The following is a 21,970-nucleotide window of genomic DNA, read 5'->3' as shown; positions in this document are numbered from 1 at the left end:
TTTATCGGTGGTGTAGTCCGGCCGTATTACCATGATCACCATTTTGCCTCTAGACCACAACATTCTCCTCCACCCAAAACTGTTCAAATGACTTTGGGCATTGAGAGCACTTTTCTATAGAACTTACAACCTGGTAGATCCACCTACCTCCTGGGTTTTAGGAGACGCTATTACCTGCCCAGATCTGTGAACTATAAAGCTAAATGACAGCATACGTAGAATGTGCTGACAAGATAGAAAATCACTTGAAGAAAAATATTCTGATGGGCCTGTAAGAGAAAGTGGAGGGTAATGATGCTGTTGGCTTCCTAGAACCCTGAGATCTTATCGGATGAATCTCCCTTCTCTCCCTTCTGTGCTGCTGAATGTGATCATATGGTCCCTACAAGACCAGGTCCCGTCTTTCTGGCCAAACTTCACTTTTATGATCGACAACATTAAATGTGCAGTGAGGCCAAGTGTGAATTTCTGGACAATAACAGAGTTTCCCTTTATCCTGACTTTTCACTTTGTATTAAAACCGACTAACTTCCAGGAGGATTGTGATAATCTACATAAACCCATCACACCGGTGCCATGATATATCTCTGAGCTGTGCGTGGCTGATGGCTGTAATATACATTTATTCCCGCCTGCAGGAGATGTGTTGGCTCCAGCCCTGGTTTAATGGATTCACTCCACCTCATAAATTACATTGTTTTATCCTAAGAAATTCAGATTACTGCACAATCTCTCCTGAAATGGGGAGCAATATTATTTTCTCTAATCTTCTGGTCAGGATTCATAGTAGCTCCAATGGTCCACCATACATGAATGCAACTCTGGTTTACTGTTGTGTAATCGGTATTTGTAGTTTTCAGTTAATGAGATTATCGTGCTCTGTGGGTGGGGATGTGGTGGCCTGTGGGCGGGGCTTTATATGGTGCTCTGGGGCGGGGCTTTATGTGGTGCTGTGGGTGGGGCTTTATGTGCTGCTCTGATTACATATTCATGGTAAAATAGCTGCTAGGAAACCACTGCTAAGGACAGACAACAAGCAGAAGAGACTTGTTTGGGCTAGAGAACACAAGGAATGGACATTAGACCAGTGGAAATCTGTGCTTTGGTCTAATGAGTCCAAATTTGAGATCTTTGGTTCCAACCATCGTGTATTTGTGCGATGCATCACACCTCCTCCTCCATGCTTCACGGTGGGAACCAGGCATGGAGAGTCCATCCGTTCACCTTTTCTGCGTTGCACAAAGACACGGTGGTTGGAACCAAAGAGCTCAAATTTGGACTCATCAGACCAAAGCACAGATTTCCACTGGTCTAATGTCCATTTCCTTGTGTTCTTTAGCCCAAACAAGTCTCTTCTGCTTGTTGCTGTCCTTAGTAGTGGTTTCCTAGCAGCTATTTTACCATGAAGGCCTGCTGCACAGTCTCCTCTTAACAGTTGTTGTAGAGATGTGTCTGCTGTTAGAACTCTGTGTGACATTGACCTGGTCTCTAATCTGAGCTGCTGTTAACCTGCGATTTCTGAGGCTGGTGACTCGGATAAACTTATCCTCAGAAGCAGAGGTGACTCTTGGTCTTCCTTTCCTGGGGCGGTCCTCATGTGAGCCCGTTTCTTTGTAGCGTGTGGTATAGCGACCCCTGTGGCAGCTAGGGGGCGCTGTGTGCTCCTTGAGATATGCATTGAGGCATATATATGGTGTGCAAGGACCTGTGGTGATGTCACGCTCACCTGACTAGCCATGTGACAGGTACCTGGGTGTGGTTACACCTATGTAAAGGAGGTGTGTGGAGCACATGGTGGAATGTGAGTGTTAGTGGGTAAGTTTCCATCAGGGTGGACACACTTCCGTGTGTCCTGGCAGGACACTGCAAAGTGGCCTGTGTGCTGGACGGTCCCAGGTGGGGACAGACGTCCTAGAAGCACACAGTGACCATTCCAGGCTGGAGAGCCTGCGTGCTGGACATAGCGATGACGGTTGGTGTTGGAGGCTCCGGCGAGTGGAGTCGTCCTGGAAGCACCTGGAGACCGTAGACCTGGGAGGTCTGTGTTGAGGACTTGGGACTGACCTGAAGTCAGTGTGCGTGAGAAACGTCTGATGGATACCTCTGTGTAGAAGAGGGATCCGGGAAACCTGTGCGGCACCAACAGGTAACGGGAAGGAACCGTGTGACACTGACCAGGGTCAGAGTGAGAGACATTGTGTATGGGCACCTCGGAGGTCAAAGGGTGTCCAGGAACCCGTAAAGGTTGCCAACGGGTAACGGTCTAAAAACCGTGTATAATGCTGACCGGGGTCAGAGACGAACTGTGGTAAAGATGAATATATGCAGACTGTGTTCAAACTGTTACCAAGTTCCTGTGGATGTGGTTTATATTATGTGAAATAAACCGAAAAGACTGTTTTTGATAGCAAACCGTGCCCGAGTGCTTTGATTCTGCTGCCAAGCGAGTGTCCCCCAAGACATGTAGTAGGCGCTATGCTACAAGAGCTTGATGGTTTTTGCCACTGCAATTGGGGACACTTTCAAAGTTTTCCCAATTTTTCAGACTGACTGACCTTCATTTCTTAAAGTAATGATGGCCACTCGTTTTTCTTTACTTAGCTGCTTTTTTCTTGCCATAATACAAATTCTAACAGTCTATTCAGTAGGACTATCAGCTGTGTACCCACCAGACTTCTTCACAACACAACTGATGGTCCCAACCCCATTTATAAGGCAAGAAATCACACTTATTAAACCTGACAGGGCACACCTGTGAAGGGAAAACCATTTCCGGTGACTACCTCTTGAAGCTCATCAAGAGAATGCCAAGAGTGTGCAAAGCAGTCATCAAAGCAAAAGGTGGCTACTTTGAAGAACCTAGAATATAAGACATAATTTCAGTTGTTTTACACTTTTTTGTTAAGTATATAATTCAACATGTGTTAATTCATAGTTTTGATGCCTTCAGAGTAAATGTACAATTTTCATAGTCATGAAAATACAGAAAAATCTTTGAATGAGAAGGTGTGTCCAAACTTTTGGTCTGTACTGTGTGTGTGTATATATATATATATACATATAATATATATTAGTGGCGCGGTGACCCACATTACAGCTAGGGGGGCGATGTGTTCGCTTCAGGATGCGCCTGGAGGACAAAGTCTGGCAAGATTGTAAATGGCCGGTATGTGTGTCACAGAGAAAGAAACTCTGCGCTGTCAGCCTAAAGTAATGTTGTGTTCTGTGACCTGTAGTTCCACATGGATAGTGTTTGTATAGTTGTTCTAAAGGGAGGCTGTTAGGGCTTGTTATGAGAGATGGGCGGGTCAAATGCCACACACCCACTTATGGGAATGGTTACAGGTATGTAATGTGACCAGGGTGTGGGTCACATGGTTCCTGTGTTTGGATCTGAATGGTCCAAGTTCAAGGTCCTGGAAGCCTGTGTTGGAAGTCCTGGGGATAGGATTCCTGAACAACACATGGTTGGGCTTTGGCACTGAGTGTCCTGTGTCCTGAACAGTTGGTGTTGACTGTCCTGGGATGGACTGGAGTCTTGGAAGCATCTGAGAGACCGTGGACTGTGACAGTTGGTGTTGGAAGCTCCTGACAGTGGAGTCTTCCTGGAGCACCTGGAAATACTGTGTAACTACAGAGCCTGGGACGGCTTCTGTGCTGGCGAAGCCAGGACTGACATGGAGTCAGCGTGAGGAGTGGACCTCCTGAAAGGTAACCCCTGGTTGTGGGAAAGAACTGTGTGCGTTAACAAAGGACAGTTGCTGAACTGTGCAGTCACCTGGTGACTGGAAAGAGATACAGCCTTAACTAGTAAATGTCTTGTAATGCCACATGTGATAAAGTAATGGACTATGTGTAAGCCGGTGATGTGTAATCTGGCTTACGGTGCGGTTTATGACACTTAATAAACCAAATAAGACTGATTTGTGTGAGATATCGTGCCTGAGTGCTTGAATCCTGTGCCAAGCGAGTGTCCCCCAACACACTCAGGTAGCGTATCACATATATATACACACACACACACACTCTTTTGGTATCGCCGTGTTCCGAAACGCCCGATCTATCAAAATATAAAATCAATCTGATCGGTAAACGGCATAACATACCATACATATGCATGACAATAAATACTAAACAAACATTTAAAATTGCAATATGATGTGCCATTGAGCAACCAGTAAATGATGATAATTAATCTTAAAAAAAGAAAATGATAAAATACCTATGACCAAAAAGGAACAAAATTAGGAGGCAAGACCTTCAAAAGCTTGCTACTTAATTTTTACTATGCATTTCCTAGGCACCCTACCCTACATAGAATTGTATACTACTCTCTGGGCACATGGCAGTGTTCAGAAGGGAGGGAGCACCATTTAGCTGTTTGAATGCGGATCTAGCTGGAATAGTTTGCAGACACAATATATTGGGAGCACTGTTCGTGGTCAATTTCCATTTCTCAAGGATTGCCTTGCTCATCGCCCTTTAACACCATTACATGGATCTAGACTTACACTGGGACCCCTAGGCTTGGACCATGGTGTTACCTGCTATTCTGTGGTATTAGATGACAAAAAGAATAGTCAGGTAGCTGGGTCAGAACTGGAAGGACAGAATACAGACTCAGAAGACACGAGTAGCCAGTAAACGGGCCACAGTCACAACAGTAAACAAATACACAAGCTGCAAGCTGAGCACAGAGGACTGAACCAGAGGAGAACAACACTGTTTCTGGCAGATGGCCATGTGCTTTGAGCTTTACTAAGGTGTGGTACTTTCCAATTGGCTGTAGTAGGGAGCTGTCAGGACTCTGAACATTTTTTATTACCTTTTGTGCATTACAGCCCTTTTCCAAGATGGCGTCTTCCTGTTATAAAACTCCACCCCAGCCTTCAGTCTGTGCTAGAGTATTCTGCCTTGCATCCAGCTCCTGACCCTGGTGACTCCCTGGCTATATACCTGCTCCTGTGAACCTGTGTGGTGATCCTGCTACTCTGCTCCGAGTTCCTGCTACATACACCAGTTTCCAGTAATCCTCCTTCATCTGCTGCTTGTGTTTTCTCCATCTGCATTTGTTGGACATGTAAGCTGTTGCTGCTCTGCAAAAATCTGAGACTATTACCCAGGCCTCCCTTGTTGAGATAAGACATTATTTGAACTGTCTTATAAGCATAGCTATCTGTGTTTGGACTAAACAAGGACTTATTCGTGTCAAGTATCCTCAAGAATAATAGTGCTTCATAGACTTTCTGTGTGATTGCATTTTCCTCTGAAGTTCCCTATAGACTGTTAAGCTGCGTTTAATATTTACACCAAGTGTTGTGGACTTGAGTTTCTCTCTGCACCTGTTTGAATCACTATGTGATAATATAGACTTTACCACTTATAAAACTGTGTCCTGTAGTTGTCTTGTTCCACGTAGAGTCTCCGGAGTTATCCCCTATAATCATTACAGGATACTCTAGCCAGAAAAGAGGAGACTGCTGGAACAATGACTGCAGAAAGCAGATTAGAGCAGGTGTTTTCCATAATTAGATCACTGCAGAAAGATGTGGAAGGTCTGCAAAAGAAGTTTGGAAGCATTGAACACAATCAACAAGTGTTTGGACAAACTTTGCAGGACTTAAGCACCCGCATGGCAGCCCAGGAAAACAAACTTGCTGGTATAGAGTCCCAGTATGGACAGGCTTTTCAGGACATAAGCACGCAAATAGCTGCACAAGTGACTTTACCCTCTGCGCAACTGCCACCAGCTAGCCCACCTAAGTTGCCCCCATTCAGATTTAATGGTGATCGCGACAAATTTCGTGGCTTTGTGAATCAATGTATGCTATATTTTGATGTACATGCCGACTGTTTTGCTAATGATAGATCCAAGGTATTGTTTGTAATAATGCTGCTGACCTCATGAGCGCTCGCCTGGGCGAATCTGATGATTGAATCTTGTGACCCACGGTTAAATGACTTGGATGATTTCTTGGCTGCTATGGTATTAATGTTTGATGATCCTAATCGCCGTGCAACCGCTGAATCTGCTTTATTGTGATTACGCCAGGCTAAACGTTCTGTTATTGAGTATGCTACTGAATTCAGGAGATTAGCGGTAGATACTAATTGGGACAGTTATGCACAATTGCCTATTTTTAAAAGGGGTCTGTCTAGTATTGTAAAAGATGAATTAGCACGCTCTGAGTCACCACAAGAGCTAAAAACGTTTATACAGCATTGTGTGCGCATAGACATTCGCCTTACTGAGCGTAGGCAGGAGAAGTTTGTTGCCTTTAACTGTATCTCTAACTTTTCCCTTCCTTCCAAAGAGCCTGCAGGTAAAACATCTCGGGAGGTGGAGGGGGTGCCCATGCAAATTGATTCCGTTCAGAGGCGCGAGATTAATGAGCGCCAGGAGCATCGCCTTCGTGAAAGTCCATGTTTCTACTGCAGCCAGTCTGACCACTTTCTGATCAATTGTCCTAAGTGTCCCAGACAGCCTAACGAGGTGATAGCAGCGGTAGGGGAGTATGACAACTGTGATGATGAATCTGACATCTCTGAATGTAGCCTGCCTTTTAACGCTGTATTCCATTCACTTTCTATGACTTCACCCCCCAAGGAGCTTAAGGAAAAGAACTCTCACTGTTCTCTCCCTATTAAGATCCTGTGTTCAGGACAGTGGATTTCCAGTGCAGCTATGATTGACTCTGGTGCAGGTGGCAATTTCATGGATATCACATTTGCCAAGGAACATAGTATTGAAATTCAGCAAAGAGCCTCTCCAATTACCATGGAAACAGTGGATGGGTCACCTTTAATCTCTGGGCCTGTGGATCAGGAGACCGTACCCCTTGAAATTTTGTTGGAGCCTAATCATCAGGAGCAACTTTCTTTCTTGCTAATTTCTTCTTCTCATTTTCCTGTGATTTTAGTCATTCCTTGGTTGCGTTGTTAGAACCCAATTATCAACTGGGAGACCAAGGAGATTATCTCTCCAACAAGGAGCAACTCTGCGTTAACAGAAGCTGTCCCTGAGTCCACGGCTACGGAACCACATGTACAGGTATTTTCTTTATCTCCAGCATATAAAGAGTTCTCTGACATCTGTAACAAAAAGAATGCAGATCAGCTTTCTCCACACAGGCATTATGTCTGTCCCATTGAGCTGCTTCCTGGGGCAGCTATTCCTTTTGGTAACATATACCCTTTGGTGGCACCTGACCTTCAAGCCTTAAAGGAGTATATTGATGAAAATCTAGCCAAAGGCTTCATACATCCTTCTTCCTCACCAGCAGAGGCACCTATACTTTTTGTAAAAAAGAAGGATGGGACCCTGAGACCCTGTGTTGACTATCGGGAACTCAATAAGGTAACCATACGAAACAGTTACCCTTTGCCTCTGATTCCTGAATTACTGGAAAGAGTCCGCCATGCTAAGGTGTTCTCTAAACTGGATCTTCGTGGGGCTTATAATTTGGTGCGTATTCGTCCAGGGGATGAGTGGAAGACAGCATTCAGATGCCGGTATGGACACTTTGAATATCTTGTGATGCCCTTCGGGCTTTGTAACGCCCCTGCAATGTTTCAACACCTTGCTAATGACATTTTCAGAGATTTGTTGGACCAGTTTGTGGTGGTCTATTTGGACGATATACTAATCTTTTCTGACTCTCTACAGGAACATGTCAAAACTGTTTTAAGACGTCTGAAAGAGAACCATCTGTATATTAAGCCGGAGAAATGCGAGTTCCATTGTTCTGAGATACAGTTCTTAGGTTATATCATCTCTCCCCAGGGGCTGAACATGGAATCTGGAAAAATTCAGGCTATCCTTGACTGGCCGGTACCCAAGAACGTTAAGGAGGTCCAACGTTTTATTGGTTTTGCAAATTTCTACAGATGCTTTATTCAAAATTTTTCTGATATTGTCCGTCCCATTACTTCCTTGACAAAGAAGGAAAAGCCCTTTAAGTGGTCATCACAGGCTCAAGAAGCTTTTGATCGGCTTAAGATCTGTTTCACCTCAGCACCGCTGTTGATACACCCAGATCCAACACTTACTTTCATTGTGGAGGTGGATGCTTCTGATAATGCTTTGAGGGCTATTCTCTCCCAAAGAACTGGAGAGAAGGGTCTGCTACATCCTTGTGCTTTCTTTTCCCGTAAACTAACCTCAGCAGAGAAGAATTACGACGTGGGAGAAAAGGAATTGTTGGCTATTATTGTGGCTTTCAAAGAATGGAGGCATCATCTGCAAGGAGCTGCACAACAGATCATAGTGCTAACTTACCATTGCAATTTAGAGTTCCTTAGATCTGCTAGATGTCTTTCTCCTCATCAGGCTCGTTGGAACTTATTTTTAAATCAATTTAACTTTATCTCGTACCATCCAGGTTCTCGTAATGGGAAGGCTGATGCTTTATCCCGAATCCATGCTGCGGATTCTGTACCTGGAGCCCTGTCCAAGACCATTCTATCTGATGCCAATTTCATCGGAGTTATCCACGATCAGGACTTGTGGAAGGAGTGCAGGGAGGCCTATGACGGTGATGTATTTCTGGCCAACCCACCTGTGGATATTATTCTTGTCTTTAAGGGTGGCATGTGGTTCAGAGATCGACGTATCTACGTCCCTGAGGTCATCCGTCTGCAGATCCTCAAGTTGATACATGACTCCAAGATGGCTGGTCACAGGGGGTACAGAAGACACAAGATTTCCTGAGCTGATTCTTCTGGTGGCCAACTTGCCTGAAGGACACCAAGGACTATGTTCTCTCTAGCGAGGTATGTGCTCATTACAAGACTCCTCATGTGGCACCTACGGGTCTTCTACAACCATTACCTGTTCCATCCCGCCCTTGGGGGTCTATATCAATGGACTTTATTGTGGAGCTGCCTACATCGGGGGGGCATGAACACAATCATGGTGGTAGTTGATCGCCTGACTAAAGCTGCTCCCCTCAGCTAAAGATACAGTGAACTTAGTTATACAGAATGTCGTTCGGTTGCATGGGGTTCCGGATGAGATCATCTCTGACCGTAGAATACAGTTCACTTAAAGATTCTGGAAGGGGTTTTGCTCTGCACTCAATATTAATGTCTGTCTCTCTTCTGCTTACCATCCCCAGACAAATGGTCAGACTGAGCGTACCAACCAGACGCTGGAACAATATCTAAGATGCTATGTCAGCCATCTCCAGGAAGATTGGTTGGAGTTGCTGCCGTTAGCCGAATTTTCATATAATAATTCTCAGCGCCTCCACTAAATGTACACCATTCTTTGCCAATCTGGGTTATCATCCATGTATCTTACCTAGGTCTCCAATTAATTCTCCGGTTCCGGCAGTGGAGGAAAGGCTAACTGCGATGAGGCAAAATCTGGAGGTTCTGAAGGAATCCCTGACCACAGCTCAAGAACGTTATAAGAGATCGGCTGATAGATTCTGTAAACCTGCACCCATGTTCAAGGTAGGAGATTCCGTGTGGTTAGCAACTAAGAATCTGAAGTTAAACGTTCCTTCACAAAAACTTGGACAGAAATTCATTGGCCCTTTCAAGATCAACGGTATTGTGAGCTCTGTGGCCTGCCGGCTGAAGCTGCCTAGGACTATGAACGTACACCCAGTTTTTCATGTATCTTTACTAAAGCCTGTATCTCCTAATACCTTCCAGGGACATGTTGTGCCACCTCCGCAGCCTGTGGTGATTGATGGGCAAGAACAATTTGTGGTGGAGGAAATTATTGATTCCAGGATTCGCAGGAATCGGCTCCAATATCTGATAAGATGGCAGGGATATCCCCCTGAGGAAGACTCTTGGGAACCTGTGAAAAACATCAATGCCCAACAGAAGATTTCTCGTTTTCATCAGAGATTCCCTGAAAAACCAGGTCCAGGATCGTCCTGAGGCCGCTTCTATGGAGGGAGTAATGTCAGGACTCTGAACATTTTTTATTACCTTTTGTGCATTACTGCCCTTTTCTAAGATGGCGTCTTTGGTCTCATATGCACTGTGTCTTCCTGCTGTAAAACTCCACCCCAGCCTTCAATCTGTGCTAGAGTGTTCTGCCTTGCATCCAGATCCTGACCCTAGTGACTCCCTGGCTATATACCTGCTCCTGTGAACCTGTATGGTTATCCTGCTACTCTGCTCTGAGTTCCTGCTGCATACACCAGTTTCCAGTAATCCTCCTTCATCTGCTGCTTGTGTTTTCTTCCATCTGCATTTGTTGGACATGTAAGCTGTTGCTGCTCTGCAAAAATCTGAGACTATTACCCAGGCCTTCCTGGCTGTGCTAAGTTATTATTTGAACTGCTTTATAAGCATAGCTATCTGTGTTTGGACTAAAGAAGGACTTATTTGTGTCAAGTATCCTCAAGAATGATTGTGCTTCATAGACTTTCTGTGTGATTGCATTTTCCTCTGAAGCTCCCTATAGACTGTTAAGCTGCGTTTAATATTTGCACCAAGTGTTGTGGACTTGAGTTTCTCTCTGCACCTGTTTGAATCACCGTGTGATAATATAGACTTTACCACTTATAAAACTGTGTCCTGTAGTTGTCTTGTTCCACGCAAAGAGTCTCCTGAGTTATCCCCTATAATGATTACAAGAGCAGACTACTCCAGCTGGACAGCAGGAACAGATCCCAGATGAGATTGGACACACCATATGCAGGAGCACTAATATGACTAAATGACAGAAAACCAGAATAGTCGAAATCCCCATAAAGTGATACCATTTAAAAAGGAATTCACTGAGGGTTATAATCTATACATATGTGGTCAAAATTGTTGGTTTCCCTCGTTTAATGACAGAAAAGCCAACAATGGTCACAGAAATAACTTGAATCTGACAAAAGTAATAAGAAATAAAAGATCTATGAAAATGAACAAATGAAAGTCAGACACTGCTTTTCAGCCATGCTTCCACAGACTTCTAAAAAAATAAAACTCAAAAAATAGACATGCACAGAAATGATGGTACCCCTGAAAGTAATGTGACAAAAGGGACATGTTAAATCAAGGTGTGTCCACTAACTAGCATCACGGGTGTGTACAATCTTGGAATCAGTGAGTGGCCTGTATATAGGGCTACAGATACTGTGCTGTTTGGTATCACACTCAACATGGACGAGCGGAAGCGAAGGAAAGAGTTGTCTGAGATTAGAAAGAAAATTATAGACAAACATGTTAAAGGTAAAAGTTATAAGACCATCTCCCAGCAGCTTGATGTTCCTGTGACTACAGTTGCAGATATTATTCAGAAATGTAAGATCCATGGGACTGTAGCTAACCTCCCTGGATGTGGCCGCAGGAGGAAAATTGATGGCAAATCAAGGAGACTTATAATACAAATGGTAGCAAAGAGCCCATAAAAACTTCTAAACAGATTAAAGGTGAACTTCAAGCTCAAGGAACATCATTGGCAGATCACACCATCTGTCGTTGTATGAGCCAAAGTGGACTTCATGGGAGAAGACCACGGAGGACACCATTGTTGAAAAAAAATCATAAAAAAGCCAGACTGGAATTTGCCAAACTACATGTTGACAAGCCACAAAGCTTCTGGGAGAATGTCCTATAGACAGATGAGACAAAAATTGATCTTTTTGGCAAGGCACATCAGCTCTATGTTCACAAACGGAAAAATGAAGCATATCAAGAAAAGAAAGCTGTCCCTACTGTGAAACATGGAGGAGGCTCTGTTATGTTCTGGGGCTGCTTTGTTGCATCTGGCGCAGGGTGTCTAGAATCTGTGCAGGGTACAATGAAATCAAGACTATCAAGGGATTCTAGAGAGAAATGTGCTGCCCAGTGTCAGAAAGCTTGGTCTCAGTTGCAGGTCATGGATCTTGCAACAGGATAATGACCCAAAACACACAGCTAAAAACACCCAAAAATGGCTAAGAGAGAAACATTGGACTATTCTAAAGTGGCCTTCTATGAGCCCTGACATTAATCCTATTGAACAGCTTTGGAAATAGCTGAAACATCTGGAAAAGCCAATCTTCTAACACGAGACAACTAGAGCAGTTTGCTCTTGAGAAGTGGGCCAAAATACCTGTTGAGAGGTGCAGAAGTCTATAGTTTACAGTTACAGGAATCATGTGATTGCCTCAAAAGGTTGTACAGAAAAATATTAACCCTTTCGCGCCAGAGCTTGTTTTTGCCTTCATGACCGGGCCAATTTTTTCAATTCTGACCAGTGTCACTTTATGAGGTCATAATTCTAATGCTTCAACGAATCCTGGTGATTGAGATTGTTTTCTTGTGACATATTGTACTTTGAGAGACATTCTGCATCCCATTATGACGTAATTCATTCAGAGTCTGAACCAACTGCACATAGTTTTTAGCCTTGTGATTACCCGGAAGCCATGAACCACTGTAACGAAACTGTTCCAAGCTGTTTTCTCTGTCCTGTTCAGCAGCTTGGTGAACTAATCACATTCTATGATCTTCTTGATTTGCGGTCTGACGACGATAACAGCCTTGACCTTTGCCTCAGACAGCTTTGAAAAGACACCTTGGAGGTACTTGAAAGCTGCTGACTCCTTGTCAAGAGCCGTGACAAATTGCTTGATGAGGCCTAACTTGATGTGCAGTGGTGGCTTCAGCACCTTCAGAGGTTCTATCAGCGGTTCCAACTTGACGTTGCTCTTCCCCCACAGAGAACTCGGTCCGCTGTGCCCAGTCCTTTCTGTGATAGTGTGCCTTAGTGTCACGGCTGTCCCAGAGGCAAAGGAAATTTTGTGAAACCGCCTTGAAGGCCCATCAGGAATGACACCATTTTGAAGTCTCCGATGACCTCCCATGCATTGTCGTCATACTTCAAGGCACTCTGCAACATCTTGACACTGGTATAACACTAATTGGAGAACCATGAGTCAAGAAGTTGCCAAAAACAATTAGAGCAAAAAGTACAAAGTTTATTAAAGATACATCAGTATCAAGATAAAATATTACCAATTACAATAAAGTAACAAAGTGACTAAATCCGTGGATACAGTGGTGAGCTGAGAACACCAGTACGGGACAAGAAAATCCTGGATATATAGATATGTAATACATATGCTGTCACAATGTGTGCACTAAAGACTATCTGCCAAAAATAGGCACAGAGGTATGTGACTGGGCTCCGGACGGGACCTCTACATCATCCCACATGGGTAGTTAATTGCTTTACTTATTTTGTGTGTGCTTTGGCTCCCGGCTACTTTTGTAGCATTCTTGCATTTCATGTTATTATATCTCCATATTCCTTGCTGGGCTGCCTATTTTTGGCGGATATGCTGTCACAATGTGTGCACTAAAGACTATGTATTACATATCTATATATCCAGGATTTTCTTGTCCCGTACTGGTGTTCTCAGCTCACCACTGTATCCACGGATTTAGTCACTTTGTTACTTTATTGTAATTGGTAATATTTTATCCTGATACTGATGTATCTTTAATAAACTTTGTACTTTTTGCTCTAATTGTTTTTGGCAACTTCTTGACTCATGGTTCTCCAATTAGTGTTATATCTATGTTTGAGTCGCCATTTTTTGGTAGTACAATACACGGCTGATGTTCCTTTATGTGTATCTTGACACTGGTGTAGTCCTCTTTGAGCTACAAAGAGTGAGTTATAGGGAGAGATGGGTAGTTGTTTCCGTTGTGAAACAGCACGGCTTTGAGGCTCCGGGATGAATTGTCTGTGAATAGGCGACATTCACTCGGGTTACAGGTGATACCTATACCCTCAAAAAGACCGGCCGCATTGTTGCAGAAGCACTTCTCAACAGAAGACGTTGGAAAATGTTTGACGCTTTCTTGGATCTGTAGCTTGCACGTTTTTATCCAACAAGTTCCACTGCTTGAGCCTGGATGTCAGAAGCTCAGCATTGGACTTGGTACGACAAAGGTCTCTGATTAGATTGTTGATGTCTTTCTGGTTAGGAAAGTATGGCCTTCTCTCCTCAACCGCATCTGTGAAAACGTAATCTTGATCTCCAATATCTTCCTCGCTGTCCGACTTGCTTCTTTTTCCTGAAGATGGCTGATCCCTCTTCGGGGGAGTTGGAACAGGCATCTCGGGGCAGTGTGCTACTGGGGAAATGGAAGAAGGAAGGTCTGGATAAACTATTTGAGGCGCATTCTTGCCTGTGCGACATTTGGCAGGATCCACCATGCAGAAGTAGCAGTTGCTTGTGGTCGGTTGGTTGCCGCCAAATTCGCGGGATAGGAAACTTCAAGGCTCTTTTCGCCCCTCTACCAAACTGTAACATAGCAGATGTAATTATATAAATTTAAAAGCATGAAATTTTACACATTACTTAATACATATTTTACTATAGTGCATTGACATATGTGAAAATGTTGTCAATTGCAACGTGTTAAACCGTACTAGATCTAAATCATTGAAATTCTACAAAAGAAAGCACTGCCATCTAAATGAGCATCAATTGTTCACCTTACCTTCAAGAGTTTTCTTGCAATATTCGCATATGAAATGAGGTACCCAGGACTTGTCTTGATCCCCGATAGGCATGCCGTAATATGACTTGTAGGCCTCGCACATCTTATGACATACTTTCTCGCTCTTGTCTTTATAAATTTCCCCACACGTAGCAAAATGCATCTGCTGAGCGCAAACAACCTCTTGATGCCATCCAAAAAAAAATTGCGCTTTAATTACGATTCGTTATTCTCTTACTCAGCAATAACATAAACTGAACTGTTGGTTCGAGTCACCTGTGCTTTTATACTTGTGTGACAACTATTGAACAGTCAAATAATGTGCTAGAAAGTTCTAAAAGTTTCTTGAAACTGCTAGATAATTATGGAAAAATTGTAGAAACTTCTGCACAATTCTAGAAGTTCAAGAATATTCTAGACTACTCAGTATTGAATAAGAATCGAGATTTTTACCGAAAACAGACAAATTTCAAAATGTCATTGTCCTGAGCACAGAAGTAAAGTTTTGGTGGAGCAACAACTATTTTCTATTTGTTTTTGGCATAACGTGTTAGGAAAACACACTCTCTACCCAGGAAAAAAAAAATTGTTATTCTCTACTGAGAAAGCGTAGTAGACGTACCTTTATCACACGATTAAAAGGTAGGAGTGGATCAATTATTTCTGAGACCAGGGACATTGCTGAGGAGTTTAAACATTTTTACGAAAACCTCTACAATTTAGAAGCACCTGAGGGCATGGGAGAACCGGGGGCAGCCTCGGAAACAATAGACAACTTCCTTTCCTCTTTGAGACTCCCCTCACTGTTTACAGATGATATTGCATCTTTAATGGCTCCAATCGCTCCCGAGGAGGTCTTAGAGATTCTATCTAACATTCCTAACGGGAAAGCTCTGGGCCCTGACGGCCTCCCAATCATCTACTATAAAAAGTTAATAAAATCCCTATTACCCCATTTAGTTACACTATTCAATTCGTATCTGGCAGGGCAATCCCTCCAGAAACAAGCCTTAGAAGCCTTTATCACAGTGCTGCCAAAAGAGGGTAAAGACCCCAATCTTTGTTCCAGCTACAGGCCGATATCCCTCCTCAACACAGATACGAAGCTTTGGGCAAAACTCCTAGCGACCAGATTAGGTAACATCCTCCCTAGATTGATTCGCTCGGACCAGGCGGGTTTTGTGTGAGGAAGGGAGGGCAAGGATAATTCAACTAAAGTCCTCCAATCCATAATGTATGCTAGAAAGCGGAATTTGCCACTGACTCTCCTATCTACTGATGCCGAGAAGGCTTTTGACAGAGTGAGTTGGAGATACATGGAGAAGGTCTTGTGTCGATTTGGCTTTCCTTCTCAGTTTATTACAGCAGTTTTTTCCTTGTATTCCTTTCCCTCCGCCAGGGTCCGGGTGAACGGTATCTTATCAGACGTTTTTAATATTAGTAACGGTACCAGGCAGGGTTGCCCCTTGTCCCCTTCTTTGTTTATACTGGTTATCGAAACGCTGATTCAGAGAATCAGACAGGAGGATCAGGTCAGGGGATTGCGGATAGGGAGTATGGAAGTAAAGACCTTAGCATTCGCAGATGATCTGCTTTTCCTCATCACTAATCCTTTTAAAGCATTCCCCATTATCCTCAATATACTTAATCATTTTGGTAAAATATCAAATTTTAAAATTAACAACTCTAAATCGAAGGCTCTCAATATTACCTTATCAAACTTCCAGCTATCTAACTTGCGTAAATTAACCCCCTTCTCTTGGTCTGAATCCTCTATAAAATATTTGGGTGTCTGGGTTACCAGGGACCCCATGGATTTATTTAGCTCTAATTTTTCACCCTTGCTAAAGAAATTAGACACGTTGATGAAATCGTATAACCTGCCCACTTTATCGTGGATAGGACGTATCAACGTATTTAAAGCATACCTGATGCCTATGCTACTATACTGCATGAGTATGGTCCCCATCCGTCTCCCCCTTACTTTCTTCAAAAAAATAAGGTCCTCAATATCTAAATTTATATGGAGAAGTAAACCAGCTAGAATTCCCTTCAAATTGTTATCATATCCCACTTCATGCGGTGGTTTGGGTGTCCCTGACCCTTACATTTATTACAAAGCTATACACTTAAGTGGCTGAGAATCGCACTCGGTTTCGAGAGGGGTTCACTGGACATGATAGATATGGCTCCACTGGGCAATGGGGGAATCCCATTCTTATAGTCACGTTCAAAACAATGCGCTTCGCTTGGTCTGGACGTTATAACCTTAGCAACCCTGCATATCAGACGTTCCGTTTTGAATGATTTGCCGCCAGAGTCATTTCCCTCATCACTAACTCCCATTGCAGTCATCCCTTACCTGGTCAACCCTATCTTTAAGGATTCATATAACTTATGGTCGAAACTTCCTATGGACTCTCTTACTGATTTTTATGATGGAAAAACCCTTAAAAATTATATTTGGCCTAGTAACGCTTTAACTTCTCCAAAAAATTTCCTTCAAAAACACCATACTACACGTACCCTAGCGCAATTCAGAAAACAATTCCCACACAAGTCCAACTGGTCATGGTTAGATCTCATGCTCAAAACTGGATCAGCTAGATATAAAGTATTATCGCGCATATATTCCCGACTTATTACCCCCCCCCCCCTCAATACTCTAAACCGTCTTTTATTTACTCCTGGGAATCTGAATTTAATGTTACCTTTATAGAAGATCAGATCTCCAAGATGTTGATGTTTGCCCGTGGTTTCTCCCGTTGTATCCTGTTACAGAAAAACTCTTACAAGATACTAACCAGATGGCATATGACTCCAGTCAAGCTCCACCATCTGGGTCTATCGGACTCAGACTTATGTTGGCGATACCAAGCCACCCAAGGAAATCATGGTCATATATTTTGGGAATGTTCTCTGATTAGAAATTTCTGGGGGGAATAAACTCCACGCTTAAAAAGTTAAAACGAATTAAAACCAATTTGTTGGCTTCTGAGGCCATTCTTTCGTGTCCGTCGAATAACTTCAGACCATCGAAGCATGACCTTCTCCCCTTGTTGCTAAGTGCTGCAAAGCACTTGATAACTAGTCATTGGAAGAGTGAGACCCCCCCCAACGCAAGGGGAGTGGTTTAACAAAATGGACCATATTTACAGATTAGAGGAACTTTCAAATTGGGAAACATATTCCCATGAACGTTTTGTATCTAATTGGCTCCCCTGGAAAACATTTAGATCTAATACGTCTTAATATTGTTCTTTACTTGCCATTGCTTTTTCACGATTTTCTTGCTATTGGATAGTTTGCTTTGGAGTGATATCCTCACGTGTACTTGAAATGTAATGTTTATTGTTCCCTCCCCTTTCTCCCTATTTTTCCTCCTTGACCTTACCCATCAGTCTTCCCTTTGCCCTGCCCTTCCTACCCTCCCCCCCCTTTTTCCACCCCCCCCCTCCTAACCTTCCCAAATGATGTTAATTTTGGTTGGATTAATGCCGTTAACGTGATGAGCATGATTTATTTACGCTAACATAATATGAATGTATTGTTATCAGTCTTCACTTTAAATAAAGAATTTATAAAAAAAAAAAAAATCACAACTTGTCCAGAAAACCAAAATTCAAGGAAAAATAAAATTCAGTTAAAAAATTTAAAAAAGAACAATCAAAATAATTTGATTAATTAACTTTCATTCAAAACAGTATAACAGTAAAACAGTTACCTGCCATGAAAACCATAAAGCATCAGCATTCCTTCTACACATTTCTTTTTCCATCCCATTTTCCCATTTCCACACACACATATTGCTCTTCCTATTAATTTAGTGCATTGTTATTCTTCCAATATTTGGTCATTGTCATTGAAAGTAAACACTTCTCACTTTCCATGACAAACCATGGTTTAGTTACAGAAATAGCCGCTGTGTTGGACAGGAATATGACTTATGGTCACCTGCAATGCCTTAGAAACACTCCATTTGTGCAGCAGTAAATAAACCTGCGAGTGTCTGGCTTTATGTCCACGTACGTTGGCACACTGGAATAAACTGTTAGCGGGATATATCACCTATATTTGCTTTATCCACATTTATTGCCTTAGTGTATCATATATATTGACAGTATTTATAGTGGAGAGCTCTATCTCTCATCTGACCCCTGTTAAGGCTTCCTGTTTCTGTACACTATTGTGCCGTACCAATGAATACAGTGGTCATATTACTTATTATTAGTATTTTCTTTCTACCAGGACTAAATACAATAAAGGGGTTCACCAGGGGTTTATTATTCCAAAAAAAAATAAAAAAAATAAAAATTGTTATATAGTGTAATTAAAGTTTTTTTTACATAGCTTGCCATTTTTATGGACAGTTTAAGTAGAAATGTTCAAAAATATAAAACTCAAGGATATTTTATTAAAAATAATTGTTTATCTTAGCAGATGACTTTGCCAGGAGATCAGAGGGACAGCGTGCATATTCAATTTTTAAATCTGATGATCTTGAGATCCTACAAGATACAACTGAAGTGAATGCCATTACTCCAGATATATCATCATCCATTCACAGCAAAGATCTATCATCTGATCCTAGGAAACAGGTCCCATCTTCTGATTCATTACTGACTACTAAGGAAAATCAAAGTCACAAAAGAGGCATTAAAAAACAAACTGCTCCTAAAGCAAAGAAGTCATTTTCATGTTCAGAATGTGGGAAATGTTTTAACAGCAAATCACATTTTGTTAGACACCAAAGAACTCACACAGGGGAGAAGCCTTTTTCCTGTTCAGAATGTGGGAAATGTTTTATCCAGAAATCAGATTTGGTTAATCATCATAGAACTCACACAGGGGAGAAGCCTTTTTCCTGTTCAGAATGTGGGAAATGTTTTGGAGATAAATCATATTTTGTTAGACACCAAAGAACTCACACAGGGGAGAAGCCTTTTTCCTGTTCAGAATGTGGGAAATGTTTTATCCAGAAATCAGATTTGGTTAATCACCATAGAACTCACACAGAGGAGAAGCCTTTTTCCTGTTCAGAATGTGGGAAATGTTATATCCAGAAATCAGATTTGGTTAATCATCATAGAACTCACACAGAGGAGAAGCCTTTTTCCTGTTCAGAATGTGTGAAATGTTTTAACCAGAAAGCGCTTCTTGTTAGACATCAAATAACTCACAAAGGAAAGAAGCCTTTTTCATGCTTAGAATGTGGGAAATGTTTTAACCAGAAATGGGTTCTTACTTGTCACCAAAGAACCCACACAGGGGAGAAGCCTTTTTCATGTTCAGAATGTGGGAAATGTTTTAGCAAGAAATGGGATTTTGTTTGTCACCAGAGAACCCACACAGGGGAGAAGCCTTTTTCCTGTTCAGAATGTGGGAAATGTTTTATCCAGAAATCAGATTTGGTTAATCATCATAGAACTCACACAGGGGAGAAGCCTTTTTCCTGTTCAGAATGTGGGAAATGTTTTGCAGATAAATCACATTTTGTTAGACACCAAAGAACTCACACAGGGGAGAATCCTTTTTCCTGTTCAGAATGTGGGAAATGTTTTATCCAGAAATCAGATTTGGTTAATCACCATAGAACTCACACAGGGGAGAAGCCTTTTTCCTGTTCAGAATGTGGGAAATGTTTTATCCAGAAATCAGATTTGGTTAATCATCATAGAACTCACACAGGGGAGAAGCCTTTTTCCTGTTCAGAATGTGGGAAATGTTTTGCAGATAAATCACATTTTGTTAGACACCAAAGAACTCACACAGGGGAGAATCCTTTTTCCTGTTCAGAATGTGGGAAATGTTTTATCCAGAAATCAGATTTGGTTAATCACCATAGAACTCACACAGGGGAGAAGCCTTTTTCCTGTTCAGAATGTGGGAAATGTTTTAACCAGAAAGCGATTCTTGTTAGACATCAAATAACTCACAAAGGAAAGAAGCCTTTTTCATGCTTTGAATGTGGGAAATGTTTTAACTATAAAGGTAATCTTGTTACACACCAAATAACTCACACAGGAGAGAACCATTTTTGCTGTTCAGAATGTGGGAAATGTTTTAGCAAGCAAGTGAATCTTGTTAATCACCAGAGAACTCACACAGGGGAGAAGCCTTTTTCCTGTTCAGAATGTGGGAAATGTTTTGCATATAAATCATATTTTGATAGACACCAAAGAACTCACACAGGGGAGAAGCCTTTTTCCTGTTCAGAATGTGGGAAATGTTTTATCCAGAAATCAGATTTGGTTAATCATCATAGAACTCACACAGGGGAGAAGCCTTTTTCCTGTTCGGAATGTGGGAAATGTTTTACCTGGAAATCAGATTTGGTTAATCATCACAGAACTCACACAGGGGAGAAGCCTTTTTCATTTTCTTAATGTGAGAAATATTTTACTTGGAAATCAACTGTTAATAAACATCAGAGACATCACATAGGGGAGAAGCCTTTTTTATGTTCATAATGTTGGAATAGTTTTAATCAAAATTGAATCTTCTTAAGAGAAACCCCATTTGTCATTCCTCATGTTTGCTGACAAAAGGATACAACTAAACCTTATTAATTCCAAATGTAAAACTATACCCATAATAAATGCACTACTAATTAACAGCTGTTACAATACCAAACTAGGGCAGTCCCTGTAGGAGAAAAACACAATTGTACTGTATTTTCACATACTATCTATTCCTGACACTGGAGTGGCTTATAAACTTACGAAGTATATAGTTTGAGGTCTGGGATCTGCTAATATGTGTCTGGTTTTCTCGCTGTTTTGGATAATATGATACATGACTTTAGGTTGTTTTTTTTTTTTTGTCTAGTCCTGCTTGAATATAGGTCAATGTTAAATAGTCTCCTGATGAGTCGCCTTTGGTGAGGATGATGAAACCCATAGAAATGTGTGGCTTGGAGAGTGAGTGTGTGTACGTCACCTCGCCCTATATACTGAACTGTGGGGTACATGTTTTTTCTATTAGTCACCTACTGATTAACCTTCAGGGAGTGAATTATGGGTATAGTTTAACATTTGGAATTAATAAAGTTTAGTTTTATCCTTTTGTCAGTGAATCTTCTAATCAAGTGACCATTTTTATATATAATTATGTCTGATTAGAATGTTTTTTTCTCAGTGAACTCATTCCTCAAGTTTGGCCTCATTAAAATAAAAACACTCATACTCCGCTGGCAGCCGGCTCCACTTCAGCGGTGTCGAGACTCACTGTCCCGGGGGCTTATGTGAGGTTGTTACATCACACGAGCCCTGCACCCGATCAGCGGCAGCTTCACTGTTCCTTCCTTCGGACGTATTGAACATGAACAGGAAGCCAGGGCCGCGGCTGCTATCTGACTGCCTCATGATGCTTGATTTGTCCGAAGGTGGGGACAGTGACGTCAGCGCTGATTGGGCACAGGGCTCACATGAGCTAAAAGCCTCAAAAGAGCCCCAAGAACACAAGCGCCAACACCACTGAAACGGCGCCACCATGGGAGGTTTGTATGAGGATTTTTATT

At 42.1% G+C, this 21,970-nt stretch overlaps 1 protein-coding gene across 1 annotated transcript in view; it reads left to right on the top strand.

Moving 5' to 3' along the window:
- The window catches only part of LOC143766942 (uncharacterized), a 46,433-nt gene extending 24,652 nt beyond the window's left edge, over positions 1-21,781 (top strand). Inside the window, exon 7 of the mRNA XM_077254958.1 lies at positions 18,892-21,781. Coding sequence (XP_077111073.1) covers positions 18,892-20,837 — 1,946 coding nt within the window. The 3' untranslated portion in view covers positions 20,838-21,781. The remainder of the gene's footprint in view (positions 1-18,891) is intronic.
- Positions 21,782-21,970: the final 189 nt, after the last annotated feature.

This window comes from Ranitomeya variabilis, chromosome 4, assembly GCF_051348905.1.
Source record: "Ranitomeya variabilis isolate aRanVar5 chromosome 4, aRanVar5.hap1, whole genome shotgun sequence".
NCBI classification, from domain to species: domain Eukaryota; kingdom Metazoa; phylum Chordata; class Amphibia; order Anura; family Dendrobatidae; genus Ranitomeya; species Ranitomeya variabilis.
This window is presented reverse-complemented; position numbering and strand designations above follow the sequence as displayed.